Source organism: Myotis nattereri (assembly GCF_964212035.1).
Source record: "Myotis nattereri genome assembly, chromosome: 17".
NCBI lineage: Eukaryota > Metazoa > Chordata > Mammalia > Chiroptera > Vespertilionidae > Myotis > Myotis nattereri.
Window position 1 is genome coordinate 43556746 of NC_138092.1, and position 19463 is coordinate 43576208.

At 35.5% G+C, this 19463-nt stretch overlaps 1 protein-coding gene and 1 pseudogene across 2 annotated transcripts in view; both read right to left on the minus strand.

The window, feature by feature from the left end:
* Positions 1-19463, minus strand: part of ATAD2 (ATPase family AAA domain containing 2) — a 58970-nt gene that overhangs the window by 25920 nt on the left and 13587 nt on the right. Inside the window, exons 7-13 of the mRNA XM_081111599.1 lie at positions 18115-18264; positions 17396-17513; positions 11560-11667; positions 8571-8679; positions 8192-8307; positions 5205-5379; positions 4263-4351 (exon numbers count right to left, since the gene is read on the minus strand). Of these exons, the coding sequence (XP_080967725.1) occupies positions 4263-4351; positions 5205-5379; positions 8192-8307; positions 8571-8679; positions 11560-11667; positions 17396-17513; positions 18115-18264 (865 nt within the window). The remainder of the gene's footprint in view (positions 1-4262; positions 4352-5204; positions 5380-8191; positions 8308-8570; positions 8680-11559; positions 11668-17395; positions 17514-18114; positions 18265-19463) is intronic.
* Positions 2973-3992, minus strand: LOC308533224 (small ribosomal subunit protein eS1-like; annotated as a pseudogene). The gene is made up of 2 exons: positions 3728-3992; positions 2973-3514 (listed from the first exon to the last, which is right to left on the minus strand). The product of its transcript is annotated as a small ribosomal subunit protein eS1-like (transcript).

Here is a 19463-nt window from a genome sequence, read left to right on the forward strand (position 1 = left end):
TAGGGCAAGAGAAACAAAGGAAAAAGTAAACAAATGGGACTACATCAAATTAAAAGCTTCTGCACAGCAAAAGAAACCAGTATCAAAATGAAAAGGGAGAGGGAGAAACCAAGATGGCGGGGCGGCATAGGTAAACACCTGAAATTGCTGCCAAGCACAACCACTTCAAAAATACAACTAAAAGACAAGATGAAAAGGGAACCCACTGTATGGGAGAACATGTCTGCCAATGATACATCTGATAAGGGGTTACCTTCCAAAACATATAAAGTACTCATACAACTCACCAAAAGGAAGACAAATACTCCAATAAAAAAATGGGCAGAGAAAACATGCTCAAAGTCACTAATCATCCGAGAGATGCAAATCAAAACAACAATGAGGTACCATCTCACACCTGTCAGACTGGCTATCATCAACAAATCAACAAACGACAAGTGCTGGAGAGGATGTGGAGAAAAAGGAACACTCGTGCACTGCTGGTGGGAATGCAGACTGGTGCAGCCACTATGGAAGACAGTATGGAGTTTCCTCAAAAAACTAAAAATGGAACTCCCATCTGACCCTGTGATCCCACTTCTAGGAATATATCCCAAGAAACCAGAAACACCAATCAGAAAGGATATATGCACCCATATGTTCATAGCAGCACAATTCACCATAGCTAAGATCTGGAAACAGCCTAAGTGCCCATCAGTAGATGAATGGATTAGAAAACTGTGGTACATCTACACGATGGAATACTATGCTGCTGTAAAAAAGAAGGAATTCTTACCATTTGCAAGGGCCTGGATGGAACTGGAGAGCATTATGCTAAGTGAAATAAGCCAGTCAATGAAGGAAAAATACCACATGATCTCACTCATTCATGGATAATAAAGACCATTATAAACTTATGAACAATAATAGATACAGAGGCAGAGCTGCCTCAAACAGATTGTCAAACTGCAGCGGGAAGGCCGCGAAGGGTTGGGGGGCAGGAGGGAGGGGGGTAAGAGATCAACCGAAGGACTTGTATGCATGCATATAAGCATAACCAATGGACATAAGACACTGGGGGGTAGGGGAGGCCAGGGGATTGTCAAAGGTGGGGGGGAGGGGGAAGGACACATATGTAATACCCTTTGTAATACTTTAAGCAATAAAAAAAGTAAATAAATTTTAAAAAAATGGGCAGAAGACCTAAATAGACACTTCTCCAAAGAGGAAATACAAATGGCCAAGAAACATGAAATAATGCTCAAAGTCACTAGTCATTAGAGAGATGCAAATTAAAACCACCATAAACAGTGCGGGGTTTCCTCAGAAAATTAAAAATGGAACTGCCATTTGACCCAGTGAATCTACTTCTAGGAATATATCCTAAGCCTGAAATACCAATCAGAAAGAATATATGCACCTCTATGTTCATAGCAGTGTTTATAACTAGAGGCACAATGCATGAAATTCATGCAAACATAGGCCCTCGCAGCCCCAGCTGCCTCGCGGGCCTGCCCCCTGCCCACTGGTCGTTCTGGAAGGTCATTCTGGAAGGTTGTTCCGCTGTCCAGTCTAATTAGCATATTAGCTCTTTATTATATAGGATAGCTAAGATCTGGAAACAGCCCAAGTGGTCACAACAATATTTTTAATTTACAGTAAAGATTTTAATTGAACTTACTTTATATTTATATCCTCATTTTCTTAGGCTAAAATCCTATTTTCTAATGCGTTGATATAATTACTTGTACATCACATTTCTCATATATATATTTGAGATGGCATGTGCTTGTTAAAATTATTCCAATCACTTTACAACTGTTTCAAAAATGTCGTAAGTTCTTAATTACTTGATTTCAAAGTGATGTTAATATTGTTAAATGTTTCTTCCTAGTAACACAATTAGTATGGGTGATAGTGAAATGTGTCACATATTAAAAGTTTGTATGATTACTGGTAGGACATATACAGACTACTTTTACCATACTTGACATTTTCATTTACTACTCAGAGCAACAAATGAAATTGTATAGCATCAAGTCAAAGAAGGCAACCAGAATATAATAAATATTGTCAAGTATTAGAAGAGTCAAAACTTACCTATCACATTATTTCTTGTTCCTCTTTTATATCATTTACAATAAAAAACAATACTGGCATATATGAAGGCATGCAAACATTTGCTTTAGGGTATCCCAAACTAATTAAGCAAGTACAGATAATTTATGAGCTCATTTTATTTTTTAAAATATATTTTTATTGATTTCAGAGAGGAAGGGACAGCAAGAGAGAGACAGAAACATCAATGATAAGAATCATTGATTGGCTGCCTCCTGCATGTCCCCCCACTGGGGATCAAGCCTGCAACCCAGGCATGTGCCCTTGACTGGAATTAAACCCAGGACCCTTATGTCTGCAGCTGATGCTCTATCCACTGAACCAAACCAGCTAGGGCTATGAGCTCATTTTAAAAGAATTTCTGAAAAATTGAAAACGAACTGGGACTTGAGGCAATGGCACTAAGGAAAGGTACTCCTTTGAGTAAACAGTTTATCATAAGGGATATTCAATTTTCCCATCCTGAAAATGAGGAAGTGTGCTAGTATTAGAATATTAAACTAGTAGTCATGCTAGGACATATTTTATTTGGCTCAGGCAATGTCTTAAAAGAATCTGAATTGGTTGGCAACATTTAAAAATATTTACAAATTTGAATATAAAATTTAAGAAAGAGAAAATTTATTTTTCAAGTCTGGGTTAGCTTCTGCATTTCAGGAGGTTGGCAATAAAAACAACTGGTTATAATCTTATGACTGAACACTCAGCCACATTCCACACCACAACCCCACACTTACCATTGGTTTGTTTCACTCATCTCATTTGCCTTACGCCTTACTTCAGTGGCCAGTGTGCATTTAAGTTTGTAACCAAGATTTAAAAAAACAACAATACAAATAGTATTTTTTTACTTAACACCATGAAAAGTCTGAATTTTAAACAGATTCTTGCACTGGCAGCTCATATCCATTAGCTCATTTAACTTTCACACCTGACTCATCCCCAATAGCTTTTCCAGTACTACTACCGTCAAAACTCCTGTTTTCCCAATTTGAACTTGGGCTTCTTCAGCATTTGACTTTTCCAACAAAAACATTGTGGAGCGGATACATAGATTGGCAAGCCTTTTCTATGTCTTTTCTAATGCTATCTGGGATCAATGTATTGACCACTTCCTTTTGAGTATTTTGTCTGCATCTCTCAGGTCATGATTTCCATTATCTTCTCCCAGATCCCGCAGACCTGTTGATGCTGAGCATAAGGTCTTCCAAATTTGAAGGTTGCAGTTTTTAGTAAAACCAGCATAGAATAGATGAAGCAAATAACCCTTGCTAATCTTGACATCAACATGAGATTCAATTACAGACTGCCATTTTTTTTTACCATGGTGCACATTTTGTCATGGGTAAGATCCATGCCGTGGAAATTAGGCAGTTTTTGCCCTGAATGTTCTCAGTAATTAGCTTGAGTTTTCTTTCTTTTGTTAATCCTCTCTGGAGGATATTTTTCCATTGATTTTTAGAGAGAGTGGGAGAGGAAGAGATAGAAACATTGATGTGAGAGACACATGGATTGGTTGCCTCCTGTATGCACCCTGACTAGGGGAACCAAGCAAGGTAAGTGCTCTTGATTAGAATCGAACCCAGGACCCTTAAGTCCAAGGGCCAACACTCTATCCACTGAGCCAAACCAGCCAGAGCTTGCTTGAGTTTTCTAAATGCAATCTCATCACTCTGCAGATCAGCTAGGTTCACTTTAAAAACATGATCCCTGAGACCATCAGATGGGATTTTGGTTCCTTGAGTTCTCATGACGTGTTTTCCATTATTATTTATGTTGAACATAGCTGGCAGTTTTACAGCACATCAGTTTCTCTTAGAAAATACGTCAATCACTTTCTTCTTGGCTCCCTTTTTGCCTCCTCCTATAAGGCACTTGTTTTTGCTGACAACCATGGTGCCACTCAGAGAGTCAAAAAGTGTAACCAAAATTTTAATACTGTGCTTGAGAATACCCTGCCATCCAGGACAGGTTCACCTTTTCTTTTTCCACTCTATAGTATATTGGGATTTTACTCCAAAAAGAAAATAAGAAAAAAGAAAAGAAAAAGGGAAACTACTGCTTTGTAAAGTTTCTTTCACCATTTAATCACTGTATTGCTCATATAATACCAATACAGCTCAGAATAAAGGGAAAAAGGCAGGAGTCATCAAGCAAGTTTTTACCTGTGAATTTGATCTTGCCTGCTTGATCGAACTGGAGCCAGACCATCAATTTCATCAAAGAAAATAATGGATGGGCGCATCTGGTAAGCCTAGAAAGTAGGTCCAGTGGTTGCATGTTATCATGAGAAACTTCAAATATTAGACAATATAAACCATTTTAATTCATTTCATTAAAATTTGCTTATAAAATTTGTAAGTTATAAATCTAAATGTAAGTTCAAGAACTATGTTTTAAGGGTTCAGACTAAATTATAACATAGTTTAATTTTATTTGCATTTCAACTGGAAATATTCAATACATACTTTACTGGTTATATAACTTAGATTTTGTATAGCTACAGTTATTGGGACATATAAAAAAATCTATAAAAGACCAATTGTCACAATAAGATAAAGAGTAGAAAGTGATACAACCTTCCCTCCATATCTGGATGGGAAAATAATTAGCATGATGCCAAAGTTTAAAAAAGACATACCTCAGTAAAATTAAAATAAAAATTCTCAATGAGTTCCATAAAGAGATTTCAAAGCATTTGCAACAATATGCCTTAGTAAATCAGAATATATTATCTCACAATGTACTGTCAATACAATCTGGCATATAAAATTAAAGCCAGTCTGGGGATGAACTAATCTTCTATTGAGACATAGCTCACTACTGTTGTCTCCCTAAGTATGAAATTACCACTCTCTTTCTAGGTTCTAAGACTCCACAGAACTTAGATACAATCATTCTTTTCTCTTCTTACTATAAAACTATTCCTTATAGGTCAGTGTTATCTTGACACACAAAGAAAAATAATCTAGGAAGATTACATATTTTGAGTAAGTCTTCTGAATTTTTGCTCTATGAAAAGTAATTAAATGCAAGATTTATCTAATCCTTACATACTTACATTTACATTGATTAAAAATCTATGTAGGTAAGTTTTAATATCATACCTGATCAAATAGCAATCGTAGCTGTCTTTCAGATTCTCCTACCCATTTACTTAGACAATCAGCACCTTTTCTCATGAAAAATGCTACTCTCTTATCCCCTTGACTGCACTCATTGGCAAGTGCTCTAGCAACCAGTGTTTTTCCAGTTCCAGGTGGACCATAAAACAAACAACCTCTGTAAAAGAATAAGTACTATTTTATTATTAACACATCAAAAAACAAGACTATTTAAACAAAATTACAAACCAAATTCATGAGTGCACTAAATTAGTGAATAAAAAAGTAAATGAGCCCTAACCGGTTTGGCTCAGTGGATGGAGCATGGGCCTGCGGACTGAAGGGTCCCAGGTTCGATTCCAGTCAAGGGCACAAGCACAGTTGCGGGCCCAATCCCCAGTAGGGTATGTGCAGGAGGCAGCCGAGCAATGATCCTCTCTCATCATTGTTTCTGTCTCTCTCCCTCTCCCTTCCTATCTAAAATCAATAGAAACATATTTTTTTTTTTTAAAAACGAAATGAGACAACTGAAATATTTCAATTCACAGAGCACAATTTAAAACCTTGGAATTAATATTGGTACTACAAAATTAATACTGAAACTATAAAAACCCTTTAAAACATATCTTCTTTTCATTGCTTCTAGGTCTTTTGGCTAAGATGAAGTGTAAAACCTATTTTCTTTTATTCATTCATTATGCTCATCATATTACCTTTCCTGGCATAAAAGTTACACTTAAAATAAAGACTTCATAGTTTACAATCTTTGGCTTCAGTCACAGTAACATAACACTAAAAGTTTTGTTAAAAAACATGTTGGAACTAAATAGGAAAGGAAGGCAAAAGAGAACTTAAATAATGGTGGTTGGGTGATAGGGACTAAGAAGTGTAAATAATTTAAAATAATTTTTGTGACATCACTGCCATAGGGTAACCTATTGCTTTGCTTTGTTTTCCACAAAGTTCCAAAGTTATTTGTTGCTCTTATTCTGAGAAAATGAGCTTTATTCATAATTCTTAAAAAAAAATTTTTTTTAATTGATTTGAGAGAGGAAGGGAGAGGGAGAGAGAATCATCGATTGGCTGCCTCATACTAGAGATTGAACTGGCAACTGGACAGGTGCCCTGACAAGGAATTGAACTCTGACCTTCTGGTTCATAGGTTGATGCTCAACCACTGAGCCACACCAGTCAGGCTCATAATTCTTAATAGAAATGTTAAAAGGGTATAGAAATATATGTCATAAATTAAAGTCTACGAAACTAATATGAAATAATCAGTTTCAGATCATCAAATAACTACCCTTGAAAATAAACACTTAAAAAGGAAAATCCCGCCCTAGCCGGTTTGGCTCAGTGGATAGAGCGTCGGCCTGCGTACTGAGAGGTCCCGGGTTCGATTTCAGTCAAGGGCATGTACTTTGGTTGCGGGCACATCCCCAGTGGGGGGTGTGCAGGAGGCAGCTGATCGATGTTTCTCTCTCATCGATGTTTCTAACTCTCTATCCCTCTCCCTTCCTCTCTGTAAAAAATCAATAAAATATATTTTTAAAAAATAAATAAATAAAAAGGAAAATCCCAGAAAAATAGCAATGACAAAATAAGAATGGCAGGGGAAAAGTCACAAGTGACAGATGAAATCTATTAAAAATTAATAAACTATAAAAGAAAAGACAATAAGAGGCAATCAAATAGAGATGTAAAGAATAAAGCACCTGGTAAGAAAACAACTAAACAAACAAATGGAAAAAACAACAGTGATTTCAACGTACAAAAACCAAGGTAGGTACAGACTTTAAAAACATATCTATTGAGCCCCGCCAGTGAGGCTCAGTGGTTGAGCATTGACCTATGAACCAGGAGGTCACAGTTTGATTCCTGATCAGGGCACATGCCGGGTTTTGGGCTTGATCCCTGTGTGGGGCGTGAAGGAGTCAGCCAATCAATGATTCTCTCTCATCATTGATGTTTCCATCTCTCTCTCTCCCTTCTCCCTTCCCCTCTGAAATCAATAAAAATATATTCAAAAAAATAAAAATGTATCTATTGAGCCAACAAACTAATTTGTGAGACTTTATCTTAAAGAAGGAATTAAGGGTTCACACAAAGAGGAAGCAATGAGATGTACATAATACTGACACTATGATAATGAGAAGTTAGGAAAAAACTACACAGTCAGCAACAGCAAAAGCAGATAAAATGTGACACAACCACATAATGGAATATTACTTAGTTATTAAAATACAAAGAGAATGTATGTGAAAACAAGTTTACACAATCATATATTTGATTTCTATGGGAGTAAATACATGTTGTAAAGGAGAAATAAAGAGGGGAAAAATTCAGGGACTTTGTTCTTCCTTTTTAAATTTACTAAATTACTTTAACTAGATAGTTCCAATATTTTCTGTAAGAAATGCTATAACTTAATATTAATATCTGATTAAAACTTTTATGATTGAGTAATATTCCTAAAAAATAATTTTAAAGACCAAAACTGAATTCACCAATGTTTTAACTGATTGTTTTACAGTATACAACTTTTACAATGCTAAAGAAAAAAAAGCTTACTAATTTAAAGTTTACTTAAATTAATTTTCCACAGACATGGGAAGTGAAATGGAGAGTAGAGAAGTGGGTTACTACCTTTCTTTAAAGACTTATGGTACAATTTAATTTTTAAAACTATGTACATGTATTACTATGATACAAATTTAAACTAAATTTTAAAAATGAGAAAAAAGTATGTATGGAAGGAATTTCACTAAATGTTTGAAAAACCATGGACAATCTTTTTTCTCCATGGAGAATTAATTTTGAAAACATTTTTTAAGCTAAACATTAAGTAAAAATATTCAAAGCACCCAGGACCTTGCAGGAAAAACATACAAATTATTGTAGACCTAAAATATTTCAACAGAGAAGCATTATCTGGACAACAGTAGCATAATGCAGATTTTGGGCTAAAATAAAATGTATAACTAAATTACCTTGGAGGTTGAATTTTGAATTTTTCAAAGACTTCTGGATAAAGTAATGGAAATACCACCATCTCTTTTAGAGCTGCAATATGATTAGACAGACCACCAACACTATCAAATCGTACCTGGTGATGGAAGGGAAATACAGACATTCTTTGATTTGGAGTCAAAATTAAAATGTCACTCTATCCCTAAACGATACATAACCTAAACACAATCAACTGAGTTAACACTAAAACATAACTTAGTTGTGGTCTAAACATAAAAAAGAAAAAGAAAAAAGAAAAAAGTCTGTAAAAATTAAACTGATAAAAAAACACACCTTTAAAACTAAAGTTAAAGAACACTATTATTACAGTTCAAGCATACATTTCAGTACAGTACTCACTGAAGAACCTAATTGCATTGGATCAACATCAGCAAGGCTTGCTCCAATTTTAATTCGATCTTTATAAATTCCTTTTAATTCATCTTTCCGAAAATTTAGTGGCAGGCACCTATTTTAAAAAGATGTGAAAAAAACGAACAAAACCATCAACTCACCTTTCTCCCCCAAATGCCATGATAAAATACAAGCATTTTTCTTAAAAATTTAAGAATAAATTAAATTTCAACAAGAGCAATCTTAAGATTATGTATTTCAGCTTCCTCATTTTCTATATAGGTTGAGAATTTGTTAGAAAGAGGTTATATCAGAGGTTAATCAGATTGTATTAAAGAAATACAATCAAATGAAAATACCCGTGTTTAAGAAGCTGCATTACCATAAGGTAATTCATGGTTGAGAATTCAGATTGTATCAATACACATTATAATTATAATGATCGTGTCTAACATTTTAGATATATTAATCCATTAAATCCTCCAACAGTCTTATGAAGTAGATATTATTATTTCCCTTCTTTTAAAAGAAAACAAACCCACACAGGTAAGGTAAACTAAAATGCCAAAGATCACAAACCAGTAAGTGGCAGATTCAGAAATCCAAGCAGTGTGTCTCCAAATCTGCAACAACTCTGCTACAATACCTCTCAGCAAAATCATCATAATCCACCAGCATCTGGTCTACACCAACCCTTTCAGGCAACAATGAATCACTACTTTTCTAACTACTTTCAAAACCGGTTATGGTATGTTACAAAGAATGTGCCTAAAAGAACCTGCTTGTGTTGGAAAAATGAAAACTGCTTATGTTAGAGGTTAAGATAACTTGTACCAGAATGCTTAAGCAAAGAGTAACTGCTGCAACTGAACACAAGTGGAAGCACCATGCTCATCCCAAGTGACAATTCTTGCTATCCCCAAACTTTACGAGAAATTTATACTGTGAAATCTAACATGAACAAGTTTGCACTTGCAGCTTTTTAAAGACTATGTCTTAAATAATTCTTAATAGAAATACAGCCCTAGCTGGTTTGGCTCACTGGATAGAGCTTCAGCCTGTGGACTGAAGGGTCCCGGGTTCGATTCTGGTCAAGGGCATGTAGCGTGGTTGCAGGCTCCTCTCGGTCCAGGCCCTCGTCAGGGCACGTGCAGGAGGCAACCAATTGATGTGTTTCTCTGATATCCATGTTTCTCTCTGTCTTTCCCTCTCTCTTCCACTCTCTCTAAAAATCAATGGAAAAATATCCTTGGTGAGGATTAAAAAATAAGTAAAAATAAAGTTACTATGGTAAAATATCAGCAATTAAAAAAAGAAATATAACTGCATAATATAAAGTCCATAGGATTAGATGCGTATTTCTATGAATGAAAGCAAAGAAAAATCCAAGAAGTCTAAGTATACAGCTTTTTGATGATTTGATTTATTGCTTTCCAACAAATGAAATGCAAGCCAAAATTATAATTTAAAATTTTCTATTAGTGGCGAAACCAGTTTGGCTCAGTGGTAGAGCGTCGGCCTGCGGACTGAAAGGTCCCAGGTTCGATTCCGGTCAAGGGCATGTACCTTGGTTGCGGGCACATCCCCAGTGGGGAGTGTGCAGGAGGCAGCTGATCGATGTTTCTCTCTCATCGATGTTTCTAACTTTCTATCTCTCTCCTTTCCTCTCTGTAAAAACTCAATAAAATATTAAAAAAAAAAATTTCTATTAGCCACAATAAAAAGGTAAAATTTTAATAATCCATTTTATTTGTTACAATTTATCCAAAAATCCTGTATTATCATTTCAACATGCAAAACTCGTATTTTAAAAATTGAGCTATTTTACATTTTCTTTTTTTGTACTAAATCTTTGGAATTCAAGAATGTGTTTTTCATAGAAACTTACAATATATCTCAATTCAGATTATGGTAGTTACATTTCAAGTACTTAATAGACACAGGTGACTTAGTGGCTGCCATATTGGACAGGGCAGTTTTAATGTGATAATATAAAGTTTAGGATACAAAGAATGGCTGATTTGCATGCCCCTTCAATTATTATGTTCCAAATACTTTGTTAAGCATTTGTGGCCTACTCTAAGAACATATTATTAGGATCCAAGAACTGCATTTTTCAATCACCCAACCACATCTGTAAAATGGAAATAATCTTTGCCCTGTCTACTTCATATAATTAGTGTGAGACTCAAATAAGTTGGTTAGTATATGTGAACTTATATTACAAGGAGTTATAAAATGAGTAAACCCTTCAATTTTCCTAAAGTATTTTACAATAGGAATGCATTATTGGTTTTTTTTAAAAGTATATTTGAAAAAAATTGAATTATTTTGAGCTGTGTGTAATGGTTACACAAGAAAACATGTTCTAATCTGTTATTAGTTTCAATAAGATATTTCAAACAAGACAGCATTGTTTTTAAACATTTTTATTGCCGAAACCAGTTTGGCTCAGTGGATAGAGCGTCGGCCTGCAGACTGAAGGGTCCCAGGTTCGATTCCGGTCGAGGGCATGTACCTGGGTTGCGGGCACTTTCCCAGTGGGAAATGTGCAGGAGGCAGCTGATCGATGTTTCTCTCTCATCAATGTTTCTAACTATCTCTCTCCCTTCCTCTCTGTAAAAAATCAATAAAATATATTTAAAAAAAATATTTTTATTGATTTCAGAGAGGAAAGGAGAGGGAGAGAGAGAGAAACATCAATGATGAGAGAGAATCATTGATCGGCTGCCTCCTGCACGCCCCCTACTGGGGATCGAGCCTGCAACCCGGGCATGTGCCCTTGACCAGACTCGAACTCAGGAGCCTTTAGTACGCAGGCCAACACTCTATCCATTGAGCCAAACCAGCTAGGGCTGCATTGTTATTAAACATTAATCTGTTGTGTAATTTTTTAATCAGTCAAACTGTTCTTATTCCCAAATTATTCAGCTGTCTCACCATTAAAAAAAAAAAAAAAGGTGGTAGTTTTAAAAGGTTTCAATATAGCACTTACCTGTTGATAGCTCTATTACGGCTCCTTTTCCTGCGCCTCTCAAAGTGCTGTTCATCTTCAGAAGAGGAAGAGGAAGTAGAATCACTACTGTGAATAGCATGCCTTCGCCTGAAGTAAAGAAGAAAACTAAAATCATGATGAAGAATGGCAGAGGAAAAAAGGCATAAGATGTAAATATCAGAAAATACCTAATAATCCAAAATGGTTTATCCTAAAATTAATACATTTGCTGAACCAATGAAGTAAGCTTTGTTGGCTGAATCTTTTGAAGGAAATAAAAGACTTGGATAACTAAGAGGAAAGAAAAAAAGATAAAAGGCTCTGGTAAGCTGACCGTCAAATGTTCACTAAGAGCATATCCAGTGGTTCTCAACACGTGGGTCGCGACCCCTTTGGGGATCGAACGACACCTTTCACAGGGGTCGCCTAAATACATCCTGCATATCAGGTATTTACATTACGATTCATAACAGTAGCAAAATTAGTTATGAAGTAGCAATGAAAATAATTTTATGGTTGGGGGTCACCACAACCTGAGGAACTGTATATTAAAGGGTCGCGGCATTAGGAAGGTTGAGAACCACTGGTCTAGGCAGTTACTATTAACTTCTTAGTCTTTATATAAATCAGTTACCCTCAAAGAAAAATGAGATAAAGAGGGTATCAGAATCTTTGGGACAGTAATTTTAGGAAATTATTTTCAATATTATAATATATATATAATTTTACATTTGGAAGAGAATCACCTATTTTAAAATGTCAAATAACCTTAGAAGGAGAACATGAGAATTTTCATACAAACCCGAGGGGCTCAAGGGTTAAAAAAAATGCTAGGAAACAGGGACAAATACAATAGCCTTTTATCTACAGTATATCATCAACCATAAATTCACAACTACCACTTAACCACTGTGTAAATGTAAATGAGTTACCAAACCCGTATCTCAATCTTCTCACACACAAAAATAAAAATATAATGAAATTCTTAGCCTGGTTGATAGTATTAAATAAGATCCCAAGTGCTATGAATATTCAAAGAATTTTTAAATCATTTTTACTACCTTTGGACAGTTGCAAAAGACCCACAGGGAAAAATCAAACAAATAAAAAACAAAACGCAAACAAAGAATCTGGCTGGAAAACCTTTAATTATTCCATTGGATCCGGGTCTAGAGCTTTTTCTGAGTCAGAGTGCAATCATGGTTAAGTAGATATTTTCAAAAATATAAAAGGTTCACTTTTCTATTGCCTGCATAATGTAGGTCCAAAATCTTGTACCTAAAAAACTCTGAAAACAAGCTTTTCCATTATACATTTAGCAAAACATGATCTGAAATGTCATAAAGGCAATTCAGTCTCCATTTGTCCCACTTACTATGATTACTCATGTTTTGCTATAGAATTAATGTATTTGACTAAGGAGTGCTGGCCCAGACACTACTGGAGATGTTTATGTTGCGTGTTACCTTTGTAAATCCCTCTCAAAAATATGAATTCTGAAGCACAAATGGCCCAAAGGTTTTGGAAAAAGGGTTGTGGAAACATAGATATAAGTGAGAAAATAATCCTCCACTGTCCACCTACCTAAACACCTTTGTGATCAGCCTAAAACTAAAACTATCTAGTATAAGTCTGAAATTTTATATAAAAAACCTACCAATTTTATATTACAACTAGAGGCCTGGAGCACAAAATTCAAGCATGGGTAGGGTCCCTAGGCCTGGCCGGTGATCAGGGCCAATTGGGGCCTTCCTACCGCCAGCCATGGCCTCTCTTGCCAGGCTGGCAGGCCTTCCTTTGTTCCACGCCACCCCTCCCCGGTGGTCAGCGCATGTTATAGTGAGTGATCGAACTCCCGGGGGGGACACTTTGCATATTAGCCTTTTATATATATAGGTTAATATTACAAAGAGACTCTTAACTTGTAGTCACATAATTGTATGTGAATTCAGTATGCATTCACATGTAATTAAGACTAACTTCACAATTTAAAAAAAGAGACTAACATTTACTAAGTGCTTCCTGTGCCAGGTGGTTGACATATTATCTCATATAATATTAACTAAAACTTTGGAAAAGTAGGTTCATTTTACAGTCAGAGCCAATGTGGCTCATAGTTTAAAGAACTTGTTCAAAATATCAGAATTAGTCAATGATGGTGTCAGAATTTAAACTCATGCCTGTCTATTACAAAAATCCTATACACTACTATACTGGTGATTTCCAGTTGTTTATTTCACAAACCAGTAAAGTTACAAGCAAAAAACAAGACTTTGTGGACTGTCATAAAGTTTCCAATATTTGATTTACAAATCTGAATTATTTTAAAACATTGAAAGTATAGTTACAATATTACATGTAGCCCTTAATGTGTGCCAGATAATATTTTAAAAGCTTTACATGTATTAAGTCATCTAATTCTCACAATATTATGAAATAGGTGCAATTACTCCCATTGTGTGGATCAAAAAACTAAAGCATAGAGAAGTTAAGTAACTTGCCCAAAGTCACTAATAAGTGGTAGAACTGAGCTGGCAACCTGAGCTGTTATAATCATGGGTCCAGGTTCTTCATAATTATTCTATACTGAAGAAAGGCCATTATTTCAGTTTAAAAAAGATTCTAAACACACATATCCAAGTGTGTGTGTGTGTGTGTGTGTGTGTGTGTGTGTGTGTGTGTACGTGTTTTTCATTTTACAAAAAACTGTTGAAAAATTTGGCATGGACAAGCACTATAAATCTAACTAGAGTGCTAGAGTCGCCAGTTGTAGTTCCTTAACTAGGAAGGAGTACTTTGGAATACCGGTGAAACAATTGTATTATATTATCTTCTTGTTCAAAGGGACTAGTCTTGTTCCAGAAACTGTAGATCACGCTAAAGGATAATCCTTAGATGACTAGAGGTTATTAATCATAAGGAAGAAATTCCTGCTTAAAGGCAGTATTCCTGAAGCTCTGCTATGATAAGTTGCCAAAAGACCCTTGGAAACTCCCTCACTGTGGCTGAAAGCTTTTTTAACCATTTGCCATGATACTAAAAGCAATGTTCAAATGATTCTTTGGATGTGTGCTTTGTTTCCGTGCCTAAGTAGTTGTAGTAGAACATGAACTATAAACAGAAGCTGGTCTCTTGATTAAAAAATAAAAAGGCTAAGCAAAGTATCATTAAAGTTGTTAGAAAAAAAATGAGATGTTCACACTACCTTGTGAAGAAAGTTAAAAAGAAATGGTTTAAAGGGCTACATTCAAAAGGCCAGGTAATGACAAGTGTTAGACAGACATGGAGAAACTGGACCTCTGGCTGGTAGGAATGTACAATAAGGCAGCCATTTGAAAAACAATCTGGCACTTCCTCAAAACATTAAATATAGGTAGCATTTGACCCAGCAATTCCACTTCTAGGTATATGCCCATGAGAAATGAAAACATATATCCAAAAAAAGTTGTATGCAAATGTTCACAGTAGCATTATTCCTAACAGCCAAAAAGTGGAAACAACTCAAATGTCCATCAACTGATAAATGGATAAATATGGTATATTTATACAACAGAATCTCATTTGGCAATGAAAAGGAATGAGGTACTAATACATACCACTACACTTAACGAACCTGGAAAGTGGTATACCAAGTGAGAGAAGCCAGTCACAAGAGATTCCACTTACATGAAATACCCAAAATAGGCAAATTTATAAAGACAGAAAGTCGATTGGTGGTGGCTTAGGGGTAGGGGGATAGAAGTATTGGGAGTGGGGGGTGATAACTAAAGAGTATAGGTTTCTTTTTGAGGCAAGAAAAATATTCTAAAATTATTGTGGGCCCTAGACAGGTAGCTCAGTTGATTAGAGTGCCGTCCCCATATATCAGGGTTGTGGGTTTAATCCCCAGTTAGGGAGCATACAAGAAATCAACTAACGAATGCATAAATGGAACAATACAATCCATGTTTCTCATTCTGTCTTTCAAGTCAATCAATAAACACTTTTAAAATAAGAAACATTGAGATTTTTAAAATAAAATAAATTTACTGTAATAGTTGCACAACTCTGTGAATATACTAAAAGCTATTGAATTGTATACTTTAAATTGGTGAACTATATGTATGTGAATTATGTCCCAATAAAGCTGTGATGAAAGAGAAAATGTTTAAAGAGTTACCAAAATCAACACTAAGAAGGTCATCAAGCCACATAATATGACTCTAGGATACATCGTAAATCATAGTTCACACTTTAATTTAAATGTGCCAGGATCCTCCACTAGTCTATGACAGCCAAGGGCAGGAATCCTGGCTTCATCGTTTTTATATCCATAGTATTTGGCACATGGCAGTACTCAGACATTTGTTAAATAATTGGAGGGGGTAAGAAATCCTGTACCCAAGGAGCTATGCAACAATGTGAGACACTTTATATAGAGAGAAAGAGTAGACTCTGTGAACCAAAAAGGGCAAAAAAATTCCTACCTGCTACAAGATACACTGTAGGCGATGATTGTAGAGGTAGTCAGTCAATAAGTAAGTTATTTCCAATATGCTACTTCCAGTAAAGATGAGGGAAGAAATGAAATCTCAAAGTAACTGCCGGCCTCTCTCTTCTGCTGAATCAAATAGAGATCTGTCCCTTGAGTCAGGCAACCAAGAACTGCCTGGGCCTCATGATTATTGGGGATTCCAGGGAGCAATATGTCTTACTCTCCTTTTCTGAATATCATCCAATATCAAAATATTGGCCTTTAACAAAGGGCCTATGAAAAGTATCGACAATGTGGCCTCCTTTCAAGTGTAATTTATCTTGAACAGCCCAGGAAGGCTGAGTTTGCCTTCCTGGTCTTCTAGTTGTGAGAAACGGAATGATGACACAAGAAATCTAAAATGTACACTTGTGATTTTGGCACTCTGAAATTAAAAGACCCAGGGATACAGTTTTATATTTTTCCTAGAAGACACGAAATTTGTCAGCACCTACAAAGGTGTTGCCTTTCATGACCAAAACATGATCAGATAGTCTGCTTCTAGGAGGAGACTTCTAAGAACTGTTCAAATAGCTGAATTCTCACAGGACTTCAGTCTTACTTCTGACCAAATTATTATTAGGGAAAAAGTGCCATTTCCCACACTAGTGTCATTTTTTCCTGCCTTTATAGTCTTCACTAATGAGCTCCCTCATTCACGAACTACTACAATGTTACTATTATCCAGAAAGTTCTAATAGATTAGAAAAACTTTTGTTATTTAGGAGAAAGAGGAAATAACAAGAATTACCTGTTTGGATTTAAATATGAAAAACAAGCAACACATGTTGGGATGTGGAAAAAAAAGAAACCCACAAATAATTTAAATAGAGAAAATTAATACTACATTTATAAAAGAAAGAAATTTTTAAGAAAAAGATGGTCAGAGTCATGACAAGTCTAGAAGCAATGTAACTTAGAACGCTTTCATCGTAGAAAAATATATCTGTGATAGTATGTGGAGACAAGATTAAACCTATATTTAACTTAACGTAAAGATTAAAGAAAATAGTCTACATAAAATGCTTAATACCAAGCTAGGAATACAGTAAACACTGAAGCAAAGGTAGCTCTCTATTATTAAAGTGTGGAACAACAGAGTAAACTACCTTACCATGGTAGTTACTAACAATTCCTATTAGTGGAAGCAAAAACTAGTCAATGGTAGTAGAAATTAAAGCACTACAGGCAGAGTTAACTACTCGCCCAAATATATGATTCTAGAATTGTATTCTGATATCCTCAATCCTAAGACTCTAGAATCCTACCTTAACATAGCCACAATTATGTTGTCATAAATCAATTACTACTTCAAAACCAAACCTGTTCATTCGTTTACAGTAAGGACTTCTTGGTCCCGCAGAAGATAATCGATATCTTGGTCTGGCAGGAGAAGCTGGGCCACTATAAAATATGTTGGGCTTTCTCTGGTGACGAGGTTCTGAAAGGAGGAGTTAGAATGTACGTGACATATAAATAGGTTTGAAGGTAATTTTACTCTTCATATAAACACTAAGGTACTGCCCCTTCCATGAAAATATTAGTACACATTTACTATAGAATATTCTACAATTCATATTTTCAATTATTTATGTGTGCAGGGCTTCTACTGAAAATATGCACAGCACATACACCAACAACCAAACATACGCTGGCCATAAATAACCATTATGATTATACTGATAGATAACAGCTCACTATCAGACCTGCAAGTATATGCTCATAAGCATTGAGGCACAACTATAACATAAACCATAAGCAGTTCTAGTTATATAAACTGACAAATTAAGTAGAAAGCTGTGAAACCTAAAATAATTAAAGACAGACATGAAATTTCAAAACAGCCCAATTATTTGCTTTGGGTAATAACTAACAGTTAACTCTTTTTCGAAGAATTGACTTATTGCACTTTTAAGATAGGTTAAGAAAGACAAAAACTATGAGTATTATGCAAAATAAAGACTAAAAAAATAATAAAAGAGGAAGGGCAGTAAAGACACAGGTAATATAATTACATCTCCTGGGAAAAAAATAGCACTTACTTTCCAATGGAGCCTGGTAATAAACAGTAGCTTTTCTCTGTCTAAGATAATATCGTTTCTGATTATCTTCTTCTCCATCTTCTTCATCATCATCATCTTCATCTTCACCATCATCTTCATCTTCTTGATCTTCACCCTCTTCAGATGATTCTACAATTTAAATATATTTACTCTTAGGATACTCACACCAAAATGTTAACACTTTTTAACACAGGGTAACTGAGAAAGAGACCCTTCTGTTAAAATGTATTTACTTCTAAATTATTATTTTTCTTTTTAATATATTTTCATTGATTTCAGAGAGGAAGGGAGAGGGAGAGTGAGATGGAAACATCAATGATGAGAGATAATCATTGACCAGCTGCCTCCTGCACACCCCCGACTGGGGATCGTGCCCATAACTTGGGCATGTGCCCTGACAGGAAATCAAAGAGTGACCTCCTGGTTTACAGGTTGATGCTCAACCACAGAGCCACACCGGCTGGGCTCTTCTAGATTATCCATAGAAAGAAGCTAATTTTTTCTTTCCATTTTTTTTTTACCGGTAGATTTCAGAGAGAGAGGGAAAAAGAGAAACATCCATTTGTTGTTACACTTATTCATGCATTCATTGATTGCTTCTTGTATAGAAGAATCTAATTATGCCCTAGTTGGTTTGGCTCAGTGGATAGAGCGTCAGACTGCGGGCTGAAGGGTCCCGGGTTCGATTCTGGTCAAGGGCACATGCCCAGGTTGTGGGCTTGATCCTCAGTAGGGGGTGTGCAGGAGGCAGCCTATCCATGATTCTCTCTTATCATTGATGTTTCTCTCTCTCTCTCCCTCTCCCTTCCTCTCTGAAATCAATAAAAAATATATATATATAAAGAATTTAATTCTTTCACAACATTAAATAATTTTTAATGAAGTAAAATAACTGTAGAATTAAAAACAACTAGAGGAAGAAAAAAGGAACTAGAGAAAAAAATTTAAAGGCTACTGTTAGCCCTGGCCAGGTAGCTCAGTCGGTTAGATTGTCATTCTGAGATGCCAAGTTGGCAGGTTCAGGTCACATATAAGAACCAACCAATGAACATATAAATAAATGAAACAACAAATCCGTGTTTCATTTTCTCTCTCTCTCTCTCTCAAATCAATAAATAAAAATTTTAAAAATAAATTAAAAATAAAGGCTACTGTCAGTAAGTACCAAACTAAAGCTTATGGTATTACTGCTAATTTCATAAATATAGATGACTATACTTAAGCTTCAAATAAATATAACATGTTGACAAATTTAAGTATCTCCTTACTTAGCTTTTTGCCTTTTAAATTTCAGTTTGTACATTCCATCCAGCCTTTCTGGCTGTCAC